Source organism: Saccopteryx leptura, chromosome 2 (assembly GCF_036850995.1).
Source record: "Saccopteryx leptura isolate mSacLep1 chromosome 2, mSacLep1_pri_phased_curated, whole genome shotgun sequence".
NCBI lineage: Eukaryota > Metazoa > Chordata > Mammalia > Chiroptera > Emballonuridae > Saccopteryx > Saccopteryx leptura.
The window spans coordinates 348239577-348261711 of NC_089504.1; the positions used below are offsets into that span (position 1 = coordinate 348239577).

The 22135-nt window shown below is 40.2% G+C and overlaps 1 protein-coding gene across 2 annotated transcripts in view; it reads left to right on the top strand.

Annotated features, from left to right (window-relative positions):
• Positions 1 to 16724, top strand: part of NPEPPS (aminopeptidase puromycin sensitive) — a 94583-nt gene extending 77859 nt beyond the window's left edge. For both annotated transcript variants that reach the window (XM_066364392.1, XM_066364391.1), the window contains exons 18-23: positions 2788 to 2930; positions 3377 to 3433; positions 9112 to 9219; positions 9706 to 9861; positions 10139 to 10186; positions 15155 to 16724. In XM_066364392.1, the coding sequence (XP_066220489.1) occupies positions 2788 to 2930; positions 3377 to 3433; positions 9112 to 9219; positions 9706 to 9861; positions 10139 to 10186; positions 15155 to 15307 (665 nt within the window). In that variant the 3' untranslated portion in view covers positions 15308 to 16724. The remainder of the gene's footprint in view (positions 1 to 2787; positions 2931 to 3376; positions 3434 to 9111; positions 9220 to 9705; positions 9862 to 10138; positions 10187 to 15154) is intronic.
• The last annotated feature ends 5411 nt before the right edge of the window (positions 16725 to 22135 follow it).

Below are 22135 nucleotides of genomic sequence, written 5' to 3' on the forward strand. Positions count from 1 at the left end.
TGGGTCACCAACATAAAAACAGTGGTGGTTATGTGTATTCATTGCTAAATATGATTAGTGCATAAACAAATAGTGGAAATAAGTCTTTTATGAATTCCAAAGTCCCATTTATAGTCAAGAAAAGATATAGGAAATTTTGGAGTATTTTATTTATTATTACCATAAATACCAGGAACCTTATATTCAACTTGTAAAGGTATTTAGAGACACAGAGGCCTGTTTTCTGAATTAAGGAAGTTATTTGGCCTTCTACATGTATTCTTTTTTAAAATTATTTATTTATTTTTCAGAGACAGAGAGAGATAGAGAGAGGGATAGGGACAGACAGGAACGGAGAGAGAGATGAGAAGCATCCATCACTAGTTTTTCATTGTGACACCTTAGTTGTTCATTGATTGCTTCTCATATATGCCTTGACCATGGGCCTTCAGCAGACCGAGTAATTCCTTGCTCAAGCCAGCAACCTTGGGTCCAAGCTGATGAGCTTTTGCTCAAACCAGATGAGCCTGCACTCAAGCTGGCGACCTCAGGGTCTCAAACCTGGGTCTTTTGCATCCCAGTCCGATGCTCTATCCACTGAGCCACTGCCTGGTCAGGCTCTACATGTATTCTTTTCTCTGTGAGAGAATGTTGAGAATGGTGACTTCAGGACTCTAAATGTAATTATTTTGTACCATCTGCCAATAACTAAAGGTAGTATTTCCTCTTGACCAGTTTAGTTCTGGGAGGCAAACACTATTCTGACTTTTTGTATCCAAGGTTAGTATTATCTCTTCTAGGACCTTATATATTATATAAATGGAATCATTATATGTATTCTGTTCTTATACCTGGTTTTTGTCACTAAGTATGACCCAGTTGTTTGTTTTGTTTAGTTAATGAGTGGTATTTCATTGTGTGAATATATCACAACTTATTTGGACACTTGACTATTGCAAATCCATCAGATTTGTGTTTTACTGTTAAAAAAAATGTTTTTTTGAGCTATAACCAATATACCATAAAATGCACCCTTTAAAAGTATACAGTTCGGTGTTTCTGGTATGTTCATAAAGTTGCACAACCATCTTCACCATCTCATTCCATAACAATTTCTTTACCCTCGTAAGAAACTTCATACCAGTTGGCAGTCACTCCCCATTCTCTGGCAACTCCAGTCCCAGGAAACCACTAATGTGCTTTCTATCTCATGGAATTGCCTATTCTAGACATTCCACATAAATGGATCATACTCTTTGTGGCTTTTTATGTTTGGCTTCTTTCACTTAACATGTTTTCAAGGTTCATCCATGCATCATGTGTCACTTCATCTCTTTTTATAGCAGTAATAACATTCTATTGTATGGACATACAGTACCACATTTTGTCTGTTTATTCTTCCATTGATGTTTGGATTACTTCTACTTTTTTACTATTATGAGTGCTGCTCTGAACATTTTTATACAAGTTTTTGTGTGGACATATACTTTCATTGCTCTTGAGTATATACTTACGAGTGGAATCTCTGGGTCATATGGTAACTATATGTTTAACTTTTTGAGGATTGCCGAACTATTTTTTATGGTGGCCACACCATTTTACATTCCTACCAGCAATGTGTGAGGGTTCTAATTTCTCCAGATCCTTGTCAACACTTGTTACTGTCTTTTTTATTCTAGCCATCCTGTTGGGTGTGCAGTGGTGCCTTATTGTGGTTTTGATTTGCATTTTCATAGTGACTAATGATGTTGAACACTTTTTATGTGCTTATTAGCCATTTTTATATCTTTGGAGTAATAGATCCATCAGATTTTTATTTTAAAAATCTTAAGATTTCAATTTCTTGTATATAGTATACTGCTTCTGTATGTGGCCCTCTCTGAACCTTGGGTTAAAATTACACGACCTAAGCCTATTCTTTCAAAACACATAATTATTGTGTAATTACCTAGATGAGAGTGAACATTTAGTAAGTTCAGGATAGTTGGCATTTATGAGTATAGACAAAGTCAGCAACTTATTTGCTTGTCTAGTCTGTTTAGGACTTTATTTCACTCTTATGATTTGATAAATTTAAATCAAGTGTTCTTTCAAGTACTAAAGTAATTGATTCTGTTCAAAATTGTAGACATGGCCCTGGCCGGATTGCTCATTAGTTGGTTGCAGTGTTTTTCAACTGCTGGTGTGTGGACTGATGGTTGAAAAACACTGGGTTAGAGCATTGTCCCAATGTGTAAAGGGTGCCAGTTCAGTCCCCAGTCAGGGCACATACAGCAACAAATCAATATTTCTCTCTCTCTCTCTCTCTCCCCCCCCTTCTTCTCTCTCTAAAATCAATCAGGCAATAAAAAAGACTATGAGTCTTTTTTAAAAAAGATTGTAGAGCCTGACCAGGCAGTGGCGCAGTGGATAGAGCATCAGACTGGGATGCAGAAGACCCAGGTTCGAGACCCCAAGGTCACCAGCTTGAGCCCAAGGTCGCTGGCTTGAGCAAGGGATTACTTGGTCTGCTGAAGGCCCGCAGTCAAGGCACATATGAGAAAGCAATCAATGAACAATTAAGGTGTTACAACGTGCAACGAAAAACTAATGATTGATGCTTCTCATCTCTCTGTTCCTGTCTGTCTGTCCCTGTCTATCCCTCTCTCTAACTCTCTCTCTATAAAAACAAAAACAAAAACAAAACCCTTTAAAAAATTTAAAAAAATAAAAAACTAGAAATGATATAACACAATTATAAGATATCTAGGTGGCATATTTGTAAAAATAGACTTAAGTAGTTCTTTGTCTCTTTTACCTCCCAATCAGGTCATCTAGATGCACTCCTGAGAGGCTTAGTCCTGGGCAAACTAGGAAAAGCAGGACATAAGGCAACATTAGAAGAAGCCCGTCGTCGGTTTAAGGACCATGTGGAAGGGAAACAGATTCTCTCTGCTGATCTGAGGAGTCCTGTAAGTTTTCATACCTTAAATTACCTTGATTTCTAGGTGACTGCATCATTCTGTGTAGTATGGAATGTATTTGATAGTAAACTAAAACTTACCTAAGTACGGACTCACAAATCATGCCTGACCCTATTTTAATGTATTCCATGTAGGTGGTTTATAGCCAGCTTCTCATTTATTTAAAGTTGTTCAAGCCACACTATGGTGCTGAAAGGTGATTATCAGCACACATTCCCCTGAGAAAGCTGGTGTGCTCTCTGTTACTTATTACATGCCATCTACCTTTTTGCTTCATGTGGCTCTTAGCTCCTTGCCACAATTTGTATGTAGCATTCACATGTAGCTGTTTACAATTTTTTTATTTGCTTTCTGTATTGTCTTAACATTAGAATATTTAGAACCAGATACATTTAGACAGATGCCTTCTTTATTGTTTCTATATTCTCTTGTAGGTCTATCTGACTGTTTTGAAGCATGGTGATGGCACTACCTTAGATATTATGATAAAGGTAAGTAAATTTGGAAAGGGCTCCCATTTCCTGCTTTTGAACTCAGATTGACAAAGATAGTATGAGCTTGATGTGGTTAAAAGTCCTGGAAAAAGAAATATATGCAAGAATGCGTATTGCAGACACCAAATAGTAAGAAACTATGGGAGAAATATATAATGTCGGTTTATGTATACTACCAATATAATATAAAAAGTAATCCAATTTTTTCACTCTTATTTTTACTCACAAGTTTATGTCTCTTCAATCTTAACACTGAAATGTTCATTTATTTTGATTAACAAGTTCTTAAAATTTTTCCTTTCAATGTAAACTTACTTGGGGTTCTGACCATTTTATACAAAAAATTTGTTTCTGTGCTTAAAAAAGGGATAGATGATCAGGTATCTCAAGGGTTTGAACTATGCCAGTGCCTCTTATGAATGGACAGGAAATTCACCTATCTGCATAGCCTCTGTAGTTTTCCCAGGGTGGCTGACATATAAACTTTGGCCTAGAAAAAGTATAGGCAAAATTTTCCATGTCCTAATAATTACAGTGACCTGTTTGAAAGTCCTAATACTGTGGAACAGGTGATAGATATAGCTCCTATCCATGCTCTTATCAGTCTAAGAAATAACTTGACTATATTGGGAGCTGAGTCTACTTCTTACCATCAGATAAAATGTTCAAAATGTTCCTAAACACTCAAATATTCTATCAGACCTGTAAAGCCCATTTCTTGAAAGATCCGTACTTAAGGGATGAACAGGATAGGAGTGGGATATACTGTGCTTTATATGACTACCTATAATATATTAAGAATACTTTCTGATCCCAAGTGGATCAGAATTGCAAATCTAAGTTCTAGTATTTTAGTCTTAAGCAAATCTTATTTAAATCATTAGAATGTTCTGAAAAATATAAACTTTATTTGTTTAGAAACTGCATCTTTTGCCTGACCAGGCGGTGGCTCAGTGGATGGAGCATTGACCTGGGACGCTAAGAACCCAGGTTCGAAACCCCAAGGTTGCTGGCTTGAACGTGGGATCATAGACATGACCCCCCTGGTCACTGGCTTGAGCAAGGCGTCAGTGGCTCAGCTGGAGCCCTCTGGTCAAGGCACATATGAGAAAGCAATCGACAAACAACTAAAGTGCTGCAACTACGGGTTGATGCTTCTCATCTCTCTCCCTTCCTGTCTTTTTGTCTCTGTCCTTGGCTTAAAAAAACAAACAAAACAAAACAAAAAAAAACTGCATCTCAAAATATACCTTTAACTACCCATCTTGAGAAGGATTTTCTTCTTTTTTTTTTTTTTAAACACAGACAGAGAGAGGGATAGACAGACAGGAAAGGAGAAATGAGAAGCATCAATCATCAGTTTTTTTATTGCGACACCTTAGTTGTTCATTGATTGCTTTCTCATATGTGCCTTGACCGTGGGCCTTCAGCAGACTGAGTAAACCCCCGCTCAAGCCAGCGACCTTGGGTCCAAGCTGGTGAGCCCTGGTCAAACCAGATGAGCCCTCGCTGAAGCCAGCGACTTTGGGGTCTCAAACCCGGGTCTTCCGCATCCCAGTCTGACGCTCTATCCACTGCGCCACCGCCTGGTAAGGCGGATTTCCTTCTTAATAGTATAAAATTACACTTTGGGTTTACCTTTCAAGTAAATGACATTAAGGTCCCTTCTCATTCTTAATATTCTGTGAATCTGTGCACTATCAATCATATATTTCTTTGCATACAAAATGAGGTATTTTGTGGTTTTTGTCCATTTCGTAAAGGCTATGAGACAAAATAAGGGTTTTGAAAGTTTCATGATAAATACCTTGACATTTTCATGTGATGGCATACTTTTAAGAATTTATACTATTATGTATAAATATATGTTTTTTCCACAAAGGAACTTTCTCTCTTCTCTCTCTCTCTTGAAACGTGAAGCCCTGTTTAGCAACCTTGCATTTTTCTTAATTTTTAATTTTAATTTATTGTGTTGACATGGTTTCAAGTGTCCCACTCAATATAAAACCCTCTGCACACCACATCATGCCACTGCATGCCCCATGCAAAGTCTCTTTCCACCCCTATTTCCCCCATGGTATGTATATTTAATAAGAATTTGCATGTGTTTAGCACAAGGGAGCTCATAATAATTTAGCTTTGCTATGGAAAGACCTCTTATGAAGACAGAATCAGATTCTTTAAAAAAAAATGATGAGGGATGAGGAGCATTGTTTATTTTATTTTTTTCAGACAGAGGGACAGATAGGGACAGACAGACAGGAAGGGAGAGATGAGAAGCTTCAATTCTTCGTTGCAGCACCTTAGTTGTTCATTGATTGTTTTCTTATATGTGCCTTGACCGGGGGGCTACAGCAGACTGAGTAAGTCCTTGCTTGAGCCAGTGACCTAAGGCTCAAGCTGGTGAGCCTTGCTCAAACCAGATGAGCCTACGCTCAAGCTGGTGACCTCAGGGTCTCCAACCTGGGTCTTACACATCCCAGTCTGATGCTCTATTCACTGCGCCATCGCCTGGTCAGGTGAGCGATTGTTTATTGTTGGTAATTTAGGATATGAGGCAGGATAAAAAATAACTTTAATTCCTGCCTGACCGGTGGTGGTGCAGTAGATAGTTGACCTGGTATGCTGAGGTCCCAGGTTTGAAATCAGGAGGTCTCTGGCTTGAGTGCAGGCTCACCAGCCTGAATACACGTCACTGGCTTGAGCATGAGATCATTGACATGATCCCATGGTCAATGACTTGATCCCAACCAAGGTCACTAGCTTGAGCAAGGGGTCACTGGCTTGGCTGGAGCCCCAGTGAAAGCGCATGAGAGAAGCAATCAATGAACAATTAAAGTACTGCAACTACAAGTTGATGATTCTTATCCTTCTCCCTTCCTGTCTCTCTGTCTCTCAAAAAGAAAAACCAACTTTGATTCCAAGTATATTTGAAATGGTGTGTTATGGTGCCATCTAGTGGCTTCCTGGGGCAGGGGATGCTTCCTGAAAGCCCGAGTTTAGACCTTGAGTAGTACTTGAGCAGTAAGGGACATTAGGAATCATCTGTATACCCTGCTCATTTTACAGGTCAGGAAACTGAGACCTGGAGAGGTTAAGGACTTAGTCAAGATCACACAGCTAGTTAAGAGTCAAACTGGGACTAGATCCAGGTCTGCTGATTTCCTTTCTGTTTTACCACACTGCTGCTTAAAAGATGCCAAAGGAAAGGAAGAGAAACTAGGAGCTGTGATGGGTCAGTGTTAAATCTTCAGGGGGAAAAAGGTGAAGAGAGTTGTTTTGGAGAGGTATCTCACATACATTTGTAGTTCTAATTTTTTTTTTAAGATTTATGGATTTTACTGAGAAGAGGTGGGAGAAACAAGAAGTTGTTGCTTCACTCTAAGATATTCATTGGTTGCTTGTCGTATGTGCCTTGACCAGGCAAGCCCAGAGTTTCAAACCAGCAACCTCAGCATTCCAGGTCGGCACTCTCCATTGTGCCTCCACAGGCCAGGCAGTAGTTCTAAATTTTATTTTTTAATTTTTAATTATTTTTTAAAATTTATTGATTGATTTGAGAGAGATTGATTTGTTGTTTCACTCAGTTGTGCATTCATTGGTTGCTTCTTATATGTGCCTTGACTAGGGATCAAACCCACAACCTTGGTGTACCCAGATGACGCTCTCCAGGGCTCATAGTTATATATTTTTTTGTTTGTATTTTTCTGAAGTGAGAAGCAGGGAGTCTGAGAGACAGACTGCTGCATGCGCCCAACCGGGATCCACCTGGCATACCCACCAGGGGCAATGCTCTGCCCATCTAGGGCATTGCTTCATTGCAACCAGAGCCATTCTAGCGTCTGAGGCGGAGGCTATGGGGCCATCCTCAGCGCCTGGACCAACTTTGCTGCAATGGAGTCTTGGCTGTGGGAGGGGAAGAGAGAAATAGAGAGAAAGGAGAGGGGGAAGGGTGGAGAAACAGATGGGCACTTCTCCTGTGTGCCCTGACTGCGAATCAAACCTGGGATATCCACACGCTGGGCCGACGCTCTACCACTGAGCCAATCAGCCAGGGCCCATAGTTAAATTTTTTAAAATATGTAATAATATTTTTTTCTGATTATGAAGAAAATATTTTGTATGTTAACTATGAATAATTTATTTATTTATTTGTGTTTTGCATTTTTTTAGAGAAAAAGGAAGGGGTAGAAGAGAGAGAGAAAGAAAGAGAAACATCAATCTATTCCTGTATGTGCCCTGGGCAGGGATCAAACTGGCAACCTCTGTGCTTCAGGATGATGCTCTAACCAACTGAGCCATCTGGCTAGGGCCTATGAAAGATTTAGAAACTAGAAAAATAAAAAGAGCCTGACCTGTGGTGGCGCAGTGGATAAAGTGTAAAAAGAAAATAAAACTTACACATAATTTTAAAATATCACAAAAATAGTACCTATATGATTTTATTCCTGATTTGGTAATATATATATAGTAATAATTTAATTTTTTTTTCTTTATGCTTCTTTATTTTCTTACTATTCTGCATTCAGCATGTGCTGCTTCTTGCAGTTTAAGAATGTAATGATGTGGTTCTGGCTGAATAACTCAGTTGGTTAGAGTATTGTCCCAGTACTCCAAGCTTGTGGGTTTAGTCTCCAGTCAAGGCACATAAAAAAATCAACCAGTGAGTGCATGAATAAGCAGAACCACAAATCAATATTTCGGCATTGGCCAGATGGCTCAGTGGATAGATTATCATCCTGGGTTCAATTCCTGGTCAGGGCACACAAGAAAAGCGACCATCTGCTTCCCCCTTTTCTTCCCTTTCTCTCCCTCTCCCCCTCCTGAAGCCAGTGGCGTGAATGGTTCGAGCATTGGACTGGGCACTGAGGATAGCTTGGTTGGTCCGAGCAAGTCAGTCTCAGGTGCTAAAAATAGCTTGGTTGATTTGAGCATTGGCCCAAGACGGGAATTGCCAGGTGGATCCTGATTGGGATGCTTGTGGGAGTTTGTCTCATTATCTCCCCTCCACTCACTTAAAAAAACAAACAAAAAAAATCAATGTTTCTCTCTGCTTCCTCTTTTGAAAATTAAAAATTTTTTTTAATTTAATGATGCATAATTCCATAGATCAGAAACCATTATTCATTAATGTTAACATTTTGATGTATTTTCAGGATTTTTCCCCCTTCACATTATTTTTAATTTCTAATAATTTTGCTTTGTCTTAGTTGTTTTTAGTTTATATATCAAGAACATGCTTATGTCATCATTCTTAAAATGTTATTTTCAATAATACATCTTATATATTTTTTTCACTATTCTAAATTAAATTGATGATCATCAGTGGTATTAGTAGTGATAAGTTTATTCATGTAACGTAGAACATTACACATCAGTGCTATAAAGAATTTGACCATGAAGGGTTTACCCCTTAGATCTTCATGTACACTGCTCAGAACTGAGGACAAGCCATTTATATAGTGAGCACTTATATATAGTTACTTACTAAAATGTCACATGAGAAATTTGATGTCCAAATATCTTGAAAACTATTATTAATTTCATGCTCTGCAATCTTAGGCAATGAGAATGTAGAACAAAACTTTCATTATATTAGGGAAGAAGCTCATAAAAGCATATGCATAACTTCCAGGGGAGAGTTAACTATCTCTGTCTTTATTTATTCACTATAGCTTCACAAGCAAGCAGATATGCAGGAAGAGAAAAACCGAATTGAAAGAGTCCTTGGGGCTACTCTTTCACCTGAATTGATTCAAAAAGTCCTCACATTTGCACTTTCAGTAAGTTACAGTGAAAACTGCTTTTGGAGGGAATTGTTACCCACTGATCTGTTGCAAGTATCTTTGATTCAGTATCTTCTTGATCTGCCTTAACCATAGAGTAGGGTTTCCTGTTAGTCTTGGAAAACTGGAATGAGCTATTGTTGTTGACAATAGATAGCTATTGGTGAGAATCAAAATAGTTGGGAAAGGAAATAAACTGGAAAGCTGACTTATCCCTGTGCCTACTTTCTGTCTCTTCCCTTTTTTACCCTGTAGAAGCCCAAACAAGTATTTGTTGAGTGGCCTGTTTGTACCTGTCTCAATGGCTTATTCTCAATTTGGCTGTTCTTTAGGTTAAATGTCCTCTTTGTTGAAAGCCAGTTATTTCTAAAACAGGGAATGAGTATCTTAAATGTGATTACTTGGGTACCTCAACAACATTTATCTTTTCTGGCACCAGAAAATGTTTGAATACAGTAGACTTAATTCTCTTTCTATTTTTAGGAAGAGGTACGTCCACAGGACACTGTATCAGTAATTGGTGGAGTGGCTGGAGGCAGCAAGCATGGAAGGAAGGCTGCTTGGAAATTTATAAAGGACAACTGGGAAGAACTTTATAATCGATACCAGGGAGGATTTTTAATATCCAGATTAATAAAGGTATGGGATGATTTTTATTTCAAGGAGCTTGCTTATCATGGATGTTATTGAGAGATATCCATATCACTAGACTCATAGATTATGGTAGTTGCTCTTTAAGGGCTTCCTTAGTTAGTAGTTCTATTAAAGGGCTTCTCCATCACCCATCCTGCCCTCTTTAGAATAAGTTGAAATTGGGAGAGACTAGAATGATTTGTTCTTAGGGTGAATGAAGTTTGTACCAAGCCTCTTTTAGTTGCACTTACTAACAATATTTAAACCATTTTTTTTTTTTAAGCTATCAGTTGAGGGATTTGCAGTTGATAAAATGGCTGGAGAGGTTAAGGTAAGTAAAAGTACTGTTAACTTTTCAGTTTTCAATCTAGTAAGTAAAAACAATAACCAAACTATGAATATAGCATTTGGGGTAATGTACTTAAGTGTCTCCTTTTTTTGTTTGAAGAAAGACAGCTTAGGTTGACTCTTTAATGTGTCAAGAATTTAGAATTGGCATCATCTTTGAGGGAGTTGAAATATGGTTGAAAGAATGTGGAATTTGGGGTCAGTTGACCTGGATGTAGAGCTATGCTCTTCTCTGTGTTAGCTGTTCAACTTCAAGCAAGTATTTTAAGCCTGACCTGCAGTGGCACAATGGATAGAATGTCGACCTGAAATGCTGAGGTTGCTGGATCAAAACCCTGGGCTTGTCTGGTCAAGGCACATACTGGAAGCAACCTTAGTTGATGCTTCCTGCTTCTCCCCCTACTTTCTCTCTCTCTCTCTCTTCTCTCTCTACAAAATCAATAAATAAAATCTAAAAAAAAAAAGCAAGTGTTTTAACCCCTGTGAGTCTATCTCTCATCAGTAAAATAGTGTGTTGATAAGATTGTTATTTAGAATAAGAGACAAAGTGAGGCTGGAACATAGTAGGTCCTTGATATTCTTTTTCCCTTTTTAATAACCTGTGTAGGTGACTATGTAGGAACTCTCCTCTTAGCCTTTAAAATGTTGATAATCCGTATAGTGGTAAAGATCAGCATTTGAGGAGACATGTACACTGATAAGGAAAATCTTAACTTTAAGCCTTCCATTACATTTAATTGTGAGGCTTTTTTTTTTTTTTTTTTTCATTTTTCTGAAGCTGGAAACAGGGAGAGACAGTCAGACAGACTCCCGCATGCGCCCAACCGGGATCCACCCGGCACGCCCACCAGGGGCGGTGCTCTGCCCCCCAGGGGGCGATGCTCTGCCCATCCTGGGCGTCGCCATATTGCGACCAGAGCCACTCTAGCGCCTGAGGCAGAGGCCACAGAGCCATGCCCAGCGCCCGGGCCATCTTTGCTCCAATGGAGCCTTGGCTGCGGGAGGGGAAGAGAGAGACAGAGAGGAAAGCGCGGCGGAGGGGTGGAGAAGCAAATGGGCGCTTCTCCTATGTGCCCTGGCTGGGAATCGAACCCGGGTCCTCCGCACGCTAGGCCGACGCTCTACCGCTGAGCCAACCGGCCAGGGCTAATTGTGAGGCTTTTTAAAATTGAGTTTTAGAGAGAGGTCAGGCGGGGAGGTAGGGGGAGAAGCAGGAAGCCTCAACTCATAGTTGCTTCCTGTATGTGCCTTGACCTGGCAAGCTCAGGGTTTTGAACCAGCAACCTCAGTGTTCTAGGTCAACGTTTATCCACTGCGCCACCACAGGTCAGGCAATTGTGAAGTATTTTTAAAGTGTCACTTTCACCTCCCATCTTTTTGTAGGCAAGAGGGTTATCAGATGTAGATTTGGAAGTTCTGTGAGTTACAATGTTGTTTGGTTCACTTTTTGAGCCATTGTTAGGACTAAGATTTTAAGATTTCAGACCTTAAGAACAGTGAAAGATTTGATGTCTGCCTTAATTTAGTATTGTAGATTATGTTTATGTAAATAATTTATTATAAAGCTAAGTTTTCCAAAGGAAAAATACATATAATGTGTTTGAAGGGGAGGACAGTGGCGAAACTAAGACTGGTAAGATAGGTAGAGACCAGACTTTGGAGGACCTTATAGGCCATGTTAAAATTTTCCTAAGAATGGAAAGCCCAGCCCTGGCCAGGTGGTTCAGAGGATAAAGTGTTGACTCAGCATGCCAGAGATCGTGGGTTTAACCCCTGGTCAGGGCACATACAAGAAGCAATGAGGCCCTGGCCGGTTGGCTCGGTGGTAGAGCGTCGGCCTGGCGTGCGGAAGTCCCAGGTTCGATTCCCTGCCAGGGCACACAGGAGAGGCGCCCATCTGCTTCTCCACCCCTCCCCCTCTCCTTCCTCTCTGCCTCTCTCTTCCCCTCCCACAGCCAAGGCTCCATTGGAGCAAAGGATGGCCCAGGCGCTGGGGATGGCTCCTTGGTCTCTGCCCCAGGCACTAGAGTGGCTCTGGTCACGACAGAGCGACGCCCCGGATGGGCAGAGCATCGCCCCCTGGTGGGCGTGCCGGGTGGATCCCGGTCAGGCGCATGCGGGAGTCTGTCTGACTGCCTCCCCGTTTCCAGCTTCAGAAAAATACAAAAAAAAAAAAAAAAAAGCAATGAGTACACAACTAGATGGAACAACTGAGTAAAACAAAAAGTTCATGCTTCTCTCTTCCTCTTTCTCCCTCCTTTCCCCCACCTCACAAAGAAGTGACTTGCTCTGATTTGTGCTATAAAAATTCCAGTCTGGCTGCAGTGTGGAGAATAGTTTGAAAGGGGGAAGAGATGATGTTGGGAAGCTAACTCTCCAAGCAAGAATGATATAGTTAGTAGCTTGGAGGAGGTGGAGTAATGAAAGAGATTCAGGGGCCTGATTTTGTTAATCTTTAATTCAACAAATATTTACTGATTGGCTTCTCTGTGTTGTGAACATATCTGGAGGGGGGAGAAAGTCAAGGATAATTCCCAGGTATCTCTTGTGTAAATGATGGTGCTTAACAAAAGCAAGTCTTGCATCTTACTCAGGCTCTAAGAATCCAACCATGATAAGGAGCCTTGAGCAGGAGCCATTGTCATCTGTGTAAATAAGGTTATTGATTTCTAAAAGGGCTAGACTTAATCTGATGAATTAGTCATTTTCTCATTTAGTGACTGCTAGTTCAAAGGAAAGCACTAGTTGCTGGTTGATAACTTCTTGCTGGTTGATATTTAAGAGTTGCACTTTGTTTTTATGAAACCAGGTAGACTTCATTAGAAAATGAATTCTGCCTGACCTGTGGTGGTGCAGTGGATAAAACGTCGACCTGGAAATGCTGAGGTCGCTGGTTCAAAACCCTGAGCTTGCCTGGTCAAGGCACATATGGGAGTTGATGCTTCCAGCTCCTCCCCCCCTTCTCTCTCTCTGTCTCTCCTCTCTCTCTCTCTCTCTCTCTCTCTCTCCTCTCTAAAATGAATAAATAAAAAATAAAAAAAAAGAAAAGAAAATGAATTCTAACTTGAATCAATAAGCATTGTAATAAATTATAATAAAATCAAATAGTTTTATGAAAAATGTCAATCAATAGAATATTCAAGTATTAGGATATAGCAGCAATATAAGCTTCTTGGTTTTATCATGTTATGAATCTGTATTTGAAGCAGCCAAAATGTGTTGAGTTCTGAAGTACTCTGTGCCAGGTATTATGCTGTTTATATGGGTTGTCTCTTTAATCTTCTGGAGTAAATAGTATTTTCTTATAGATGAGAAAACAGACTTAGAGCAGTTAATTTACTTAGAGTCCATAGGCTAGTACATGATCAAACCAGTGGTGGGATTCAAATAATTTAACAACCAACCAGTTCTCTGACCTAATGACCGTTTCTTTTTTGTTTGTTTGTTTTTTATTTTTACAGAGACAGAGAGAAAGTCAGAGAGAGGGATAGATAGGGACAGACAGACAGGAACGGAGAGAGATGAGAAGCATCAATCATCAGTTTTTCGTTGTGACACCTTAGTTCATTGATTGCTTTCTCATATGTGCCTTGACCATGGGCCTTCAGCAGGCCGTGTAACCCCTTGCTCGAGCCAGCGACCTTGGGTCCAAGCTGGTGAGCTTTGCTCAAACCAGATGAGCCCGCGCTCAAGCTGGCAACCTTGGGGTCTCGAACGTAGGTCCTCCACATCCCAGTCTGACGCTCTATTTACTGCGCCACCACCTGGTCAGGCATGACCGTTTTAAGTATAAAAAAAGATATACCGAAAAGTAGTTTATTATTTCATGCATTTTATACTTAAATTAAGAACAATAAAAGAGGTACACAAAACTAGATTGTTATAAGAATAAATTTTAAAATATTAATGAAAAATATTAAATAATACTTGACAAAAAATAAAACTGTTATCTAAACTATTTCCATAATCCTTCTTGATTGGCGTCCTCACTTGCAATTTTCTTCACTTTTATCCGAGCATCATCAGCTGAGTGATTTATCCTCAATCATCTTTTCACTGTAGAAGTAGGATCCCATTTCTGTAGGTAGGCCGATTAGACTAACAGTCATTGTGTGTGACCCTGATTACAAGTGCCATTTTAACAACGAGGTCACCAACTCAACAAAAAATTAGGTTTCGGTTCTGCTGAACCAGTGCAAACTGGCGGAATCCCACCACTGGATCAAGCCTGGATTCAAGTCTCAAGCCTGATTCCAAAGCCTCGGTTAACCACTGGACATTGAGCCTAAAAGAAAGATTGTAGACTCTGTCTCTTCACTGTTAACTTTTTTTTTTTTTTTTTTTTTGGTATTTTTCTGAAGCTGGAAACAGGGAGAGACAGACAGACTCCCGCATGTGCCCGACCGGGATCCACCCGGCACGCCCACCAGGGGGCGACGCTCTGCCCACCAGGGGGTGATGCTCTGCCCCTCCGGGGCGTCGCTCTGTTGCGACCAGAGCCACTCTAGCACCTGGGGCAGAGGCCAAGGCGCCATCCCCAGCGCCCGGGCCATCTTTGCTCCAATGGAGCCTCGCTGTGGGAGGGGAAGAGAAAGACAGAGAGGAAGGAGAGGGGGAGGGGTGGAGAAGCAGATGGGCGCTTCTCCTGTGTGCCCTGTCAGGGAATCGAACCCGGGACTTCTGCACGCCAGGCCGACGCTCTACCACTAAGCCAACCAGGGCCTGCTGTTAACTTTTGACTAGGTTTTAAGCATGTAATACTTAGGGGAGAATTCCTGTAGGCCGGTCCAGGGAGCTGCTTATTTTCTTTTAGCCTGCAGGGAGCAGTGGTAAATTGTCATGACTAAAGCTTATGAATCCTTCAGATCAATGGGTATGTTTTCATGACCTATAGTACTAACCTCTTACTATTGCTAGTAATGATCCTACATTCTGGGTTGTTTTATACCAGGCTTTCTTCGAGAGTCACCCAGCTCCTTCAGCTGAGCGTACCATCCAGCAGTGTTGTGAAAATATCCTGCTGAATGCTGCTTGGCTAAAGCGAGATGCTGAGAGCATCCACCAGTATCTCCTTCAGCGAAAGGCCTCGCCACCCACAGTGTGAACCCTGCGTGCACACCGACACTGCGGTCCTGCTGCTACGCTGCAGGGAGAGGGTGGAGCTGCCCAACAGCTGATTCATACACGAAGAATTTGGAGTCTTCTTTCAAACCAGTGGGGGTTGGACGATGAATGTAGTTAACTGGTTCCTGCTCACACTCCAGAGTTAAATTCTAATGAAAAAGGAAAATCAGCAATTCAGCAAAAAAAAAGAAAAAAAGAAAAAAAAAGAATAATAAATAAAAATGTAAATATGATAGTAATAAAATAGAGCATAATGAAACTGTGAAACTTCCTGAAGCCTTGTCAGTGGTTAAAAGTATTTAACACTCTCCTGTTAATGACAGATGTTCTGTTTTTATAACTTACCAAAAGGTAACTAGAGGCTTCTGGGTGAAGAGGATTTTTGTGAAGTGGTTCTGCAAGCAGACTGCAAGCCAGGGGCAGTGTCCGTTGCAGGAATGGTTAAACACAACAGACTGATAGCTGGTATAACATAGAATCTGTGCATAATTCCAAGTTGGGTTGTTTTCTTTTTTTTTTTTTTTTTTTTTTTTTTTTTTGGCATAGGGACTGATCAGGAAGACATATTTTCCTGCACAACTCAATCCACACCGAGGATTGTAGTTTTCCTCCTTGCCTTCCCGTCTGTGTGACCCCTTGGCCAAAAAAAAAAAAAAAAGTTTAAAAAAACCACAACCTATCCTGGTCTGGGTTTTTTCCTCCCCTTAGTTCCACCCCCAGCACCCACCCCTGGTGTCCTTCTTAAAGATAAAGAAATAATAAGGAAACATCTTTTATAGCCACATTAAATAAGAGAAACTGATATACATTCTTTTTTCTTTCTTTTTTACTATGAGTTTTAAGAACCCTGAAAGGCATATAGGTGAGACAATAGAAATGAAAAGGTTTTCAGGCAGGCCTTTTAAGTGAAGGAGTTATTCTGCTGGAAATGGTCTTAGTTGTCTGATAGGCTGACTATCAAACCTCTATGACAGTATCAACACTGGCTTCTCCTAGTTCATTCTGGGCATGTAAGAAGTCAGTGGTAACTGCCGCAGGGCTGCATATTATTGGTAACTGGTGATAAACAGCAACAAAGACTATGAGCCTGTGGTGTGCCACTCTTTACTTCACCAGTATATCCTACTAACAAGCCTCACCTATCTAATCCAGTGAGTTTTAACTCTAAATCTCATTTCTTTCTGTCCTTACAGTTTTTCTTTCTTTTTTTTCTTTTATTCTCCTTTTAAAGATATTTTTTGTGTTATTAACAGGAATTCATATTTGGTGTGGCTTAACTGTATTTCAGAAGGTCATCAGATTGTGAGACTGCTTCCTTGAAACATTTTTGTGCTATTGTTTTAAAAAATAATAATTAAAAAACAGTTGGCGTTAATAAAATGTCAATGTGAAATTTATGTCCTGATTTCTTTATCTCTTTGATAAGAAACTAAAAACTTTTCCTATCATTCAATAGGATTGTAAGTTTTACTACCATAGGATTTTTTGAGTAAGAAAACCCAGTTCCTGAATTCCTAATGAATAATATGGTACCTATACAGAAAAATCCTAAGATTTCCTTCTAAATTAGTTCAGGTTTCTCAAAAATCTTAGAGCTCCTCAGAGTCAGCTCTTCAATTCAGGAGTTGAGACCAGTGCCCGTTTATTAAGGCTTCCTATATAGGTGCCATGCTCAGGGCAGAGACCGAGAAGAATTCTCCTTCATTAAAGAAGTCCCAGAAGTTTACAATCAGAAATTCTGGAAAGTTTCTCTCTCTCCCCACTCCTCTTCTTCTCTCTCCCCTCTATCTCTTTTTCTCTCCTCTTTCTCTCTCCCCTAGAAAAAAATATAAAGATTAATAAAAGAAATTCTGGAAAGAAAATATGTTCGTGTCAGCTTACATGCAAGTTTTGTGTATAACAGTTTAGTAGTCTGAATTATGTTGGGGGAGAAGTTGTGCTGAATGTCTTCCATTTCCCTTCAGAACTGTTCCATCCTGTTCTGCACCTTAGGAGTTATTGACCCATGTGGACAACATTAACAAGCTCCTTTGCCCTCTCACTTCAGGTTGTGTTGATCCAATTAGTAACACTCAGAAGATCAAAAGGCATGAGAAAAGGATGGTCAGGGAATTTATTCTCCTGGCTTCCTCATTGCCAGGTCACATGGGTTGTCTATGTCCCTCTACCAAAGATCATGATTCCTATTAAGCAGCTCTCTCTAGCTTTTGGCTCCTTCTCTTTGCCCCTTCAAGTCTAGGGAGAGCCTGACCTGTGGTGGCACAGTGAATAAAGCCTCACCTGGAACGGTGTCATCTGTTTGAAATCCTGGGCTTGCCTGGTCAAGGCACATACAAGAAGTAACTACTATGAGTTGATGCTTCCTACTCCTCCCCTTGCCTTGCTCCGTCTCTATCCTCTAAAATAAATAAAATCTTTTTTAAAAAAAATCTAGGAACAGAAAGGATGACTCGTTTACTAGCTCTGGATTACTCCATCATTCTTGGTTGGTTTCCCTGAACTCTGCCCATGTCTTTGTAAATAGTCCCTTATTAAACCTTCTTCAAGTTACCCAGTGTGTTCTCTCTTTTCTACTAATATCTTGACTGCTTTGGGTACCAGAGTTCTTATCTTTAAAGGCCTTAATCTAATCTCTTTCGTGTCAGGTGTTTTAAATTTATTGTCTTCCAAGTAGCTCCCCATCACAAGTTATATACTCATTTTACAGATGAGAAAGCAGCCTCAGGAAAAAATTAGGTAAAGTAATTGTACTGCAAACAACATTCAGAACCAGTGGTTAACCCAAACTTGACAGTGTCCAAAACCTGTATTCCAGCTAATGATTAGAAGATCATATAGTCAGACTCTACCCAGGCAATAGCTTTAAAGGTATTTAATGATTTTCCTTTTCCCTGATATTTCTTGGTTTAAAATTTTAGTAGGAATCAAAATATTGGAAAGATGAATGTATTGATACTTCCTATAGAGAATTTTATTATATATTATTTTTTATTAATGTGAAGCAGTAAAGCCTTTTGGGAACAGTGGTCAGTGGTGGGTGGATTCTGAACTTGCAATTTCTAAGTATGGGTTTAGGGAGAAAGATAACCCCTTGAAATTATTTGTAAGGAATGTATCTTTCTGTAATGTACATGTTGGGGGTTATAAGAGGAGTTCTATAGCTCTAAATAAATACTTTCTATTACCCAAAAAGGTCCTACAATGTTATCAGAAAGACTTGGAGTCACATTTATAGTGTTAGTGATTTTTTTTTTCTTAGCAAGTCAGAAAAACAAGCTTTTGGGAATATATTTATAGTGTTGAATCTGTACTTATAGACAGCATCATTTAAAAAAACAATTTTTTTACAATTTATTTATTGACTTCAGAGAGAGAGGAAGGGAGAAAGATTCTTCTATGTGCCCTGACCAGGGATCAACCTTCAACTTTGGCGTGTTGGGGTGATACTCTAACCAACTGAGCTAGCTACCTGGCCAGGGCCAGGCAGCATCATTTTTGACTAAATAACTGATGAGAATTTAATCTCCTCTTACTTAGATATTAGTATTAGGATCTCAGAGTTGTTCTTGTTTTGTTTATAAAACTATCTTGTGATAGTGAGAAATACCCAACCAAGGGGGACTATACCTTCTTGTACCAACCCTGGCACATGCAAAATGGTCAAGGTGTTGGAGTTCAAATGCAAGAATAAGAGACAGGAAAACCTGTTATTAATAAAAGACTGGGCCAAACAACTGCTTCCTCTGGGAAACCAAATCAGAGGATTGGTTGTTCTGCCAGTATATTTGGTGGCAACCGTGATGGGTGGCGGTGTTAGAGGAAGGCAGTGTAAAGAACTCTGGTTGCTCCTGCAATTCTATTGCTGGTATCTGGCAGCTGTAACTTTAATTATTGAACTTTTGGTTCCAACATTGGGGTGAAATTAGCAACATAGAAGGAATACAGTTTACTATCATAATCTGCCTTCTCAGAAAAGTTGCCAGCAGCTGATAGCAGACATACTATACACTAGTTAAGATGACAACTGGGAAGAAAAAATAATAAATCTTGCTATGGTTTCGCTGACCCTACCAGTATGGTCCTCATGAGACATCTACCTTCTTCCCCACCCCCAACCGACCTTAACCTTTATTATCAGTTTGACAAATTGTGCAGGTATATTACATTGCACTGCAATTTCAACCCAGTCTAGTGTTTTAGGGGACTTACATATACTAATCTTACAGATATTCTAAAAAAAGTTAAGAGAAAGAAAACTATATACTGAATGGCCAGTGATTTAATGGGAGAAGTCTCAAGAATACTGGATACAAGATAATGTAGGGGACAGAAACAGTTTATAAGAAGCACAAAACATTTAAAATTTTTTAGATGAGCCTGATGCAGTGGATAGGGCGTTGACCCGGAGCACTGAGGCTGCTGGTTCAAGACCTCAGGCATGCCTGGTTGGGGCACATATGGAGAAGCAACTATGAGTTGATGCTTCCTGCTCCTTGCCCCCACCTTTCTCTCTCTCTCTCTCTCCTTTCTCTAAAATCAATAAATCTTTAAAAATTTTTCGATGTAAAGGGGTTGTTGAAGATGAAGTTAATGCCATCACCTTTACAGGTGTAAAGAAGTATCTCCTCTCGCGTCATTCTTAAACCAGTAATAGGGTACATGGTCTGTCTCTACTGGATAGACAACAAAACAGTACATGACTTACATAAATCTCTTGGCTTCCAAATCTGGTCTCTCCCTGCCCTTGCTGATCCTTATTTCTTATTTCCAGCAAATGAAAAGTTTTAAACCTGTGTGTCCAAAAGCAGTATGTATATTATAGCCAAATGCAGCTATTGAAATTTAAATAAAATTTGAAAACTTCAGTGCCTTAGCTACACTAGCCACATTTCAAATACTTGGTAGCCACATATGGCTAGTGGCTACTATATTGGGTAGCAGAGATACATATATCCACCACTGGTTCTCTTGGACCACCCTGTTCTATGTCTGGTATATACAAGTATATTTCTTGTGTATAGTAGAAAATTTTTACATGTTTTCTTTACCAACTTCATTGTAATGTGCTATTCATCTAAGAACACTATGTCATTAACCCCAATCCACTTTACACTTTATTTCTGTTCACAAATGTAAGACACTCTCATTTTCCAAACTTTGAATGGAAAAAAAAAATACCAACCATAGAAAATGACTCTCCCTTCTTATAAAGCCACTTCCCAAAGACAGTCCTGATTAACAGATAAGTTTGGGGTATATTCTTCCAGTCACGTTTTTATACTCTATGCATTTGGTTATCCTTAGTAATGAAGGTAGGCTGTGCCCTCTGCTAATTCCCCTTTGTAACCAGCACTACACATTGCAGTCTTTACCTCATGGAACTACGGGTGCCACGCTCAGACCTGCGACCCTGATGTCATGCTCTGTCATGAAGCTAATCACCAAAGATGATTGGAGAACAAAGTAACAGTTGGCAAATGTCTACCTTGAGAAGAGAAGCATTTCTTGTTTAAAATCATTGGTTCATGAGAGTTTTCCAGCCTGACTGCTCATTAATGCCTGATGTTAAATACCCATTTTGTGGAGTGCACACTTTTGAGAAATGTGGCTTGAAGCTCCTGGCTCAGTTGAAGTGGTTCATGTAATGAATTCACTCAATATTCTTTCCTCATGGAGATGTGATCTGCGCTATATTGGGAACATTTACGGTCCTATACAGTGCTGTCTGGATGTTTAGCTACAAATATTGGTTATTATCACCATTAACTGGATTTAGGACGTTATTTGGTGATAGATTTCACAAAGACTTTGATGAGGAGAAGTATAGCTGGCTTGAAAAAAAAGAGTGCCCTTTCCACAGATTGCAACCTGCAGGGACCTCAGCTTGCTGCGCTTGTTGAAATGAGGCCATCAGCCCCTCCCCTGGGCTCTGCTTAGCAGCTGAACGCCTGCAGCCCGAACCTGAGCAACTGTTACTTCCACTCTTAAACTCGCACCATTGATTTGGTGACTGAACCTCACTGCTTCCAAAAATACTCAATGTGCCAGCCATCTGTAAATGACCCAAGTGTGCACCAAACCAAAGAAAGACCTGAGATAGGAGTAGTCTGGATAGCTTTAAATGTTCCTGTCTTCTGTGATCTACCCCAGAGCACCCCAACTAGGATGCTGGGCAAAGGTTCTCCTTGATTGCTATGTGAGCCTCACAGAGACAACAGATGCGGTGAGAACACCAGTCTTTTCTAGTTATTATCAAGTAAAATACAGTGGCACTGTGCTCCAACCCCACAATCTGCTGTTTGATGTGGGAGATGTGTGTTTTGGTCACTAACCAAAGGACTTTGTTATTGAATTATCATAAGCTTGTCTGAAAAGCCCCTTAGCACTGGGCTCAAGGGCAAGATTCTGACACCTTAGTTACAGGGCTGTGGGACCCAGACAGCAGACAGTAGTTACAGAAGCTGTCAGGGCAATGGGATATTGTACTAGGCACTGAAGCCACGTATCAAATAGGGCAGATTTGGTCTCTGCCTCGTGAAGTTTACAATCTAGCAGGAACAAGAAATATTGAATAGCCAGACCAGGCAGTGGCGCAGTGGAAAGACCGTCGGACTGGGATGCAGAGGACCCAGGTTCGAGACCCCGAGGTCACCAGCTTGAGCACGGGCTCATCTGGTTTGAGCAAAAGCTCACCAGCTTGAACCCAAGGTCGCTAACTCCAACAAGGGGCTACTCGGTCTGCTGAAGGCCCGCAGTCAAGGCACATATGAGAAAGCAATCAATGAACAACTAAGGTGTTGCAACGCGC